Genomic DNA, 8,136 nt, shown 5'->3' on the forward strand with positions numbered 1-8,136 from the left:
TGCCTTCGAGCCAGGAGCTTCGTACGAGCGATGGGCACTTGGCTTGCCGCTTGTTTTTAGCGCATTTTCTCATTTGTGTAAAAAATGCACTATTGTGCTCGCCATGTCCGTCCGTCCGTCTGTCTGTTCGTCCGTGACTTCATGTTTTCGTCGACGAGAAAATGCGCTCTCTGTCACTCACTGCAGGGAGTACTGAGTTATATTTTTTTAGATGCTTCTTCCATGGGATATCCATAAAAGAGTGAAAAAAAAAGAGATTCTCTGAATTTTACGACTGTCCATTTGTGTCGCCCACTGCAGTATTTATTGAAGATTAGGAGGAGGAGGGCGTTGGAGGGCCCGAATAATTGAAATAAAGGGTCGTCAGTAGAATAAAAAATTCGCACATAATCCAGAACAGAAACGGAGACGTGAGCCAGGTTATCTGGAACTCGGTGGTAGTAACCATCTTCAGAGGAGCTTGGGCTGAAATTGGGGTCTTCTATTTGGTGCGAAGATCAAAACATTGAACATTGCAAGCGAAGTTCCTCCTTTTATACACCAGGAGACATTCAGTCCCATGTACATTCAGTCCCATTACAAAACATTGAACATTGCAAGCGACGTTCCTCCTTTTATACACCAGGAGACATTCAGTCCCAAAGGTGGTGTATAAAAAATTCAGTCCCATGTACAGGATGATACCTAACTATTTTTTTTACTAATTTTTACTTCCTACTAATTTTTTTTGGTCAACAACTTCGAAATTATGAAGAAGATTTAGTGCAAAATTGAAGTACAAAATGTCCATAGAAATTCATAATTAATAATAAAGTAAACGAGTTACGGTCGCAGTTGTCGCATTTAAAACCAAAAGAAAACACACTATGTTTTTTAATTAACAAACAGCAATTAAATTTCTGCCGAATGTCTGTTCAAAATCAGAAGTGTTCTCTAGTTGAGGCAATCGTTTAGGCTTCCAATGTATATATTGAATAGTTCACAATGTGTACAGGATAATTATTATTATTACACATATTAAAGTTATCAAAAAGAACAACATGTGTTGGAAGTCAGGAGGCTACAGAGCAGGAGGCTACAGAGCAGGAGGCTACAGAGCAGGAGGCTACAGAGCAGGAGGCTACAGAGCAGGAGGCTACAGAGCAGGAAAGAGCAGCAGAGCAGCAGACACACATGCAGACTCAGAGGCCAGGCGTCCAGCAGACTCTGCAACAGACACAGCACGGCCACAGAGTGGCAGAGGACGGCTGGTAGAGGCTAAGGAGCTTTGCCAGAGTTGGATATAAAAATAAGCATAGACATATTAGAGAACCTCGTATAATTTATATATGGTAATTGTTAAAAATGTGGAGGGACAAATAAGACAACTTATATACGGAAACAGTAACGGCATTTACGCATTGACTGAGGAGAAAACGTAAGAGATAGAGATTGATAGACACAAAAGGTAAATGAAATAGACAGGAATTAAAGTAAACAGGTGGCGGCAGAGTTTGAATTTAGAGACAATCAACGAATACAATACAATACGTGAAGCGTGAGGTAACAACACAAGGCAACATCGTGACAGTAACTGCAATAAAGGATACAGCAAAGTGCAGTCATTGGTGCCAGTATAGAGATGCCTAGTAGAAGCCCAGTAAGTTCCACTGCAGCCATCGCCACACCAGCAGAGAAAACAGCTGTCAAACTGCAACAAGTAAAACTGGTTAATAAACTGCTTGTAAGTGCAATTGTTTAATGGGCTGCAATAAAACTTTTATACTGTATACCGTATAGTAGATTAGTACTACTGGTGTCCGAGAGTAGTTTGTAGATACAAATGCTTATGTACGTTTATCAGCAGACCTAGTTAGTTATGAGTCCACGGTGTCACTGAGAGCTTGACTCAGACGCTGAGTCGGCAGTTTATACAGCATATGTGTCACGAGGACCTAAACTTGTGGACGGAAGTAAAAGTCTATAAAAAGGCTAGGGAACCTTAGTAAGCCCCCCTAGTAACCAACAAGTACGCCGCCATGTAAGGGTACACACAAAGTGAAAGCAGGTTTGCCCGTGCGGGCAACCTGCTTCAACCTGCCACAAGAATGAACATAGGATATTGATGTAAGTGTTCACAGTGAAAACCTGTACGAATAGGCCAGCGACAGGCCTATTTATTTCAATTTCAGGCGCCAGCCTCAGCAGGTAACCAGCACGCTAGCAACCTGCTTTCACTGTGTGGGTACCCTTACACTCGTTAGAGTTACTCCGACTTAATGGTCAACGTCTTAGCCTATACTTGTATCGTATCTCTGTAGACTATAAACATGACTATCATGTATAACCACCAATTATCGAGATGAGTTTTATAGAGAGATGGTATCTTACTTATCCCTCACGCACTTAGGCAACGAATCTCTGTACTCATGTTGAACATATATTATTAGTCAGGTGGCGTTGAATGGTGCCCCGTGACACTGGCTAATATAGAACAGTCAATTAGTTTTTATCAAACAATATACATTGATAGTAACATGAGTCCAAAATTTGATGCAAATAACAGGTTTGTAACAAGTTGAACTAAGCAACTGACAATTCACGTGACCGAATATGCAGGATTTTATTCACAATAGAAGAAAAATGTTTATGTGAATGTAAAAAAAACTCCATTACCATATTTGATCAATGAGAGGGCTGCTAAAGATAGCATTGTAACTTCAAAGGGCTAGAGTTAACCTTGTATTCTCATACATTCAAAACAGTATATAGTACATCTTTTCATCAACAGGGATTGTAAGTTGTAACTGTATTCTCATACATTTATTACATGCATCAGTTTATCAATAGAATAGAACTTACTGCGTTTGTATGGAGAGCTTCTCATCCAGGGTGTGTCTGAGGGGCAGACTGGCATGAATGGTTTCTTCCTGTACAAGTCAACAACATTAATCTTATCATCATTGATTAAATAAATAAAATGTAAGATTATTCATAGTAATCTAATAATTGGAAATAATTGCAGCCAGCAAAGCAAGCAAAATATCTTCTAAAATACAGAACAGCAAAAACAGTTGTTAGCTGAGGTGCAATGCAGTCAATTGATCTTCAAAAATGGCACATATTTAGCAAACAAAAAGCACATCTTATCATAAATGAACAAGACATAAATGAAATATTTTACTTTGGACAAAAGATTACCTACTGAAGTAGGAGCAAAATTTATAAGTGGATTAAAATTGCAAGAGAAGCAGTCATTTAATCTTCAAAAATGGCACATATTTAGCAAACAAAAAGCACATCTTATCATAAATGAACAAGACATAAATGAAATATTTTACTTTGGACGAAAGATTACCTATTAAAATATGGGCAAAATTTATAAATGGATTAAAATTGCAAGCGAAGGCATCTCACCATATCTATGAGCAGAGTGATGAGCAGGATGAGGTGGGACACAAGGCACAGTATAAGTGGATTAAATTGCAAGAGGAGGCATCTCACCATATCTACGAGCAGAGTGATGAGCAGGATGAGGTGGGACACGAGGCACAGGAAGCGCACACCCGCTAGGTTCCTCAGCGATGCAGCCATGGTCTACCACACTGGTAAAATTAGTTCAGTTATATATGATTCTAAAGAGAAGAAGTATGTGAAGTAGAATGTTCTGTATTCAGGATGACATGAAGTTCTTGAGCCATGGTCTACCACACTGGTAAAATTAGTTCAGTTATATATGATTCTAAAGAGAAGAAGTATGTGAAGTAGAATGTTCTTTATTCAGGATGACATGAAGTTCTTGTTATTTTATTAAGATTGTATACTAAAAATTGAAGAAACTTGAATAGTTTGAACATAACAAATAAATAATCTATAATATATAATGTAATACGTAATGTAATGTTCTAATTTGAGAATTTTGTTTATGCAGAATCATAGTTGTGGCAAAAAATTGTCCATCATAGATATGCAACGCCTAGCCTTATTATTTCAACAAGTAAAGATGCACAAAATACAGTAGGTCCTTGGTACAAATAAATCTTTCAATGCAATATTTAATGCATAACAATTCATGTTTTTAACCCTACAATTCCAAGTTGCGATTGTAGGGTTATAGGTTGTTGACATTCCTAAACTGAAATTACAACAAAGTGATTAAAAAATATAACTCAGTACTCACTGCAGTGAGTGACAGAGAGCGCATTTTCTTGTTGACAAAAATTTGAGGTCACAGATAGACGGACGGGCAGACAGACAGTCAGACGGACATGGTGAGCCCAATAGTGCATGTTTTCCATAAATGAGAAAATGCACTATAAATGTTATTCATTGAACTCAGGCCTAGACTCCTAGTTGGCAATCAATTGCTGTCTCTGCCATAATTAAATGCGTTAAAACATTAAATTGAATTAATTTTTAATTAAAAATCATGCATAAAAATTAGACAATTAGTAGGCCATCAAAAATATTGGAGACAATCTTGACCTATCAGCTCTGAATTTGTTCATATCTGAGCATTTTATTTGCCTAATTTATCCTGACTAAATTAATTTTATCATCTGCCCATATTTATTGCCTTGTATCATATAGGTAACCATATAGGAATTTATTTAAACCATAAATTATTGACTGAGGAACATCATTACAATATTGTTTACAATTCACATTGCAATACAGTATATTTGAGCTTTTTGATTTAAATTTCACAGCTACAGATCATAGTTCTAGAGTTCACGTTATTCATTGATAGTGAAAGCTTTTATTTTAATCAGGAGATAGTACTTAGATTTAGAAACAGAAATAAAACAAAGTTTAATTCATTGTTTACTTAAAAATCAAAGCAGTTATTAACAATTACATAAATTTTTTATCAAACTATCTGTATATTCCTATTGCTATAGAAAAAGAGTTCTTGGTTTAGAAAAATTTTCAATTCTTGATTGGAATGTTGACAACTTGACACTAGGACATAACTAAATTGATCAGATAAGATTAAATGGCTCAATACAGATACATACAGTGATACAGCCTGATACAGGAACAGGTAATATTTTATATTCATTTGAAAATTAATAGGCAATTTTGTATCCAGTATCATTCATAAAATGCCTTCTGAAGTTCTGCTTTTCTCAAGTTTAAGTTTATGTATTAATTGATACTTAGAATTTCATGATTACAAAAAGATTTCAACTTTGAATTTGTCTGATTTAAAGAATGCATAACAAAGTAAACATAAATCAAAATTGATTACTTTGACAAGGTAAATGTTTTCCATTAGAAGCTTCAATCTTCAAACAACATTTCAACAAGTTTAGGATTTGCACACTGAGCTTCTTCCAGTCTCTGAGGGGTGCCAACTTTAATGAGGGTTGGTACAGACTTCAACTTCAAGCTGGGGTCAGTCCTGAAGACGCAGTTCTTGTCTTTCCAAAAGTCCCTGCCACCCACGCTGCAGTAGACGTAGATGAAGTCCTCACTTGCTTGCGACACGGCCTTGTCCACAACAGGCTGCGCGACCACGCAGTCAGGGCACCAACTCTGGCCAGTTGCTGGGTCCTTGCCGCCAGAAAACATGGCAATTATCGTCTTCCCTGATGAGCTTAGCGACTCGAGCTTCTCTTTGTACTCATCTAATCCTGATACTTCAAATTTTTGAGCCATCTTTCAGGTTTTCTTCAGTATTTGAGGCTTGCGATGAAGTCCTTCGATTATAATCGGTTACGATCACGGCAAAGCTGATAAGACAATGATAAAATATTTCAAAAGTAAACAATAGATCCGAGTCGTCCGCATAATAATTGCGCATCCATAATTTCACCTCAAGGTTACAATAAATAAACAATTTGCTCATAGAATTACTTACTTCAAGCCTATACAAGTCTGAAAGAAATTAACAGCATCTTGCAAATGGTGCAGCAAACTGGTTTCCATGGAAACAGGAGAAGCAACACAATCTGCTTCTGCACACGCATTAAAGTATGAAAATGCTCCACATGAATCGAACGAAAATAGAAATGATATAATTTTATTGAATTTATTTGACTTTGGCAATTTGCTCAATTATCGAGTTTGCGGAAATCATCTAAGGTGCTATTTAGTATATCAACCGTGGACCTGCCGTAGCTTTCGAAGCAGATTTTCGAGTGTCACAACAGAGTTCAAAGCTGACAATGACATCTATAAGCATGTCAGTCTGCACGCCAGTAAGAAGTTTAAGGAAATAACTAAGAAAGCACTACTGAAGTAACTGCAGGAAGCCAACAAGTCGAGACTATCACAGAGGTTGCAGTAGCGGGTTACGGGCCCGAGCTTCAGCCAGCTGTGAAGCATTTGCGGTGGTTAGGATCAACGACAGAACAGAAGCGTAAACGCTTATACTGTGATATTACTAGTAAGTAGTAACATCATTATTTTATGAGCGTGACTTCATTGATTGTAAACATGGGTTCATAACTACATAAGCAGATGGTCATTTGCCCATCAGCTGACACTGAGTTATTCTTAGCTTTGGCTATGCTTTCGACAGCGTTCTTCACCCATAACATGGCTCACTCTAGGTTCAACAACACAGCATTTGAAGTAATGTTCGTTATCGGATGCGTCACCTCCGTAGAAGAATTAAAATAAATTATTTACCGCTATGTTGGACAAACGTCTCAAACTAGATGATTAAGGTACTGTGCTGCAACGTTGAATCTTCTTTCAGCACGTGCCAAGGATTGTTAAGGGACACATGCGCATTTGTGTCTACGAAATTTTCGTGAATTTCCTCTTACAAAGTCAGTCTAAATATGGATGTACACAGCCTAATTAGGTGTTCATATGTATGACAGCTCCGCTTCCAAGCTGAGAAGTGATATGTAATGCACCTGATCAGCGGTAACCACGAACAGAGCAATGGTATGTACAAGTCTATGCGTACAATATATGACAAGGATCAGGGTGTACCGAAGTCCATTTTACTGTTCTTAGTCATTTTTTCACACAGCGAAACGGTAGTCTACTAAACCAACCCAACTCTCGGAGTTGTAAGATTGTCTTACAAATACCTGGAGACAGGCTCTTTTTCATAGAAAAATTCACCTGCGTCAGGCGACTTACTTCATACCCATGCTGTCAGTAGCATCCCCTCCCGTGACGTCATTGAAGTAAGCGCCTATATAAGCTCTTCAAGCTTACCTCCAGTCAGTCACAAACCAACACCTGTAAGCTGCAGTCCATCGCAATCTAACCTTAACTCATCCACCACGTCTATCGGCTCCGACACTCGCTTGTCTTACTCGCGGTCGTGTCGTCAACTATACCTTCTAAACTTCTGTAATACCCCCTCAAACTATAATCTTATCGTTATTTAATAATATGTTGCCATTCACCCTATATACTGCTATAGCTTATGGAAAATAATAAGTATCTATCGGAACTAAGAGATAATTTTCATAGTTCATCTAATTATAAATTAATCAACGGATGTCAGAGAAAAGACAGTTGACACTGACGCCACGGCAACTTAATGGGTCTCTCTCAACTCGAAAAATGATTTCCTGCCGTCGATTCCCTGCATCGCAGAGCTTCTAAGTTGGCTGCTGGTATCGAACCCACAACTAATTGTTGAAATTTAGTACTCCTAACTCTAAGCAGTCATCCATCCTCAATAGATCTTGATGAGAAAGTATAACGGAGAGCCAAACTCGAGGTGCGACGGTTGAGGGAGCTGGAGTAGGGAGATCTTCATAGGTAGTTGAGGTTGCCAACTCAGAAGTAACGTGAAGTTCAGGGTTACAGTAAGTCATAAGAACTCTAAAGTTCACTCATGGAACCTATGAAGTTAATTCAGACACCATTTCTACCCGGTGTCTCAACACAAATAAAAGTCGGCAACAATTTGAAAAAAAGTAAGTTGGAATGGTTTACTAGCGCTTCAGCTATCAAGCTATTTCGCACCGGAGGTCAAACGATAACATCACCAGCGAGCCGGAAGGTCTCAATTATTTAGTCTTAAATTGTTCATCCCACAAGGGGCGGAAGGTCACAATTGTCCAGCCCGCTGAAGCTGGCTCGAAGGAAGCAGCGTTAGCATCTCAAAGAGACAAAGTGACAAGGAGGGACAGGTGAAAAGCAACAGAAACGAAGACACTCGAACAAGAGGTCGCTTACACA

General features: G+C 38.3%; 2 protein-coding genes across 2 annotated transcripts; both read right to left on the minus strand.

The window, feature by feature from the left end:
* Positions 1 to 313: 313 nt before the first annotated feature.
* On the minus strand, positions 314 to 4,173 carry LOC108665500 (transmembrane protein 107). Its single transcript, XM_047885172.1, has 6 exons — positions 4,160 to 4,173; positions 3,484 to 3,584; positions 2,842 to 2,909; positions 1,590 to 1,690; positions 1,140 to 1,247; positions 314 to 465 (listed from the first exon to the last, which is right to left on the minus strand). Exons 2-6 carry the CDS (start codon positions 3,571 to 3,573, stop codon positions 314 to 316), a joined length of 519 nt encoding a protein of 172 aa, XP_047741128.1. The 5' UTR covers positions 3,574 to 3,584; positions 4,160 to 4,173.
* Positions 4,174 to 4,762: 589 nt separating this feature from the next.
* On the minus strand, positions 4,763 to 6,369 carry LOC108665498 (thioredoxin domain-containing protein 17). Its single transcript, XM_018152254.2, has one exon. The coding sequence runs from the start codon at positions 5,638 to 5,640 to the stop codon at positions 5,263 to 5,265; it is 378 nt and encodes a 125-aa protein (XP_018007743.1). The 5' UTR covers positions 5,641 to 6,369; the 3' UTR covers positions 4,763 to 5,262.
* Positions 6,370 to 8,136: the final 1,767 nt, after the last annotated feature.

The sequence above is a fragment of the Hyalella azteca genome, unplaced genomic scaffold, assembly GCF_000764305.2.
Source record: "Hyalella azteca isolate HAZT.00-mixed unplaced genomic scaffold, Hazt_2.0.2 contig17181, whole genome shotgun sequence".
Lineage (NCBI taxonomy): Eukaryota > Metazoa > Arthropoda > Malacostraca > Amphipoda > Hyalellidae > Hyalella > Hyalella azteca.

Excerpts from the sequence above, each read along its gene's own strand:
- LOC108665498 (XM_018152254.2), bottom strand. The coding sequence starts at position 5,640 with ATGGCTCAAAAATTTGAAGTATCAGGATTAGATGAGTACAAAGAGAAG.
- LOC108665500 (XM_047885172.1), bottom strand. The coding sequence starts at position 3,573 with ATGGCTGCATCGCTGAGGAACCTAGCGGGTGTGCGCTTCCTGTGCCTC. Across the intron at positions 2,910-3,483 it reads TCACTCTGCTCGTAGATATG|GAAGAAACCATTCATGCCAG; the intron begins GTGAGATGCCTC and ends TGACTTGTACAG. Across the intron at positions 1,248-1,589 it reads ACCAATGACTGCACTTTGCT|CCGTCCTCTGCCACTCTGTG; the intron begins GTATCCTTTATT and ends AGCCTCTACCAG.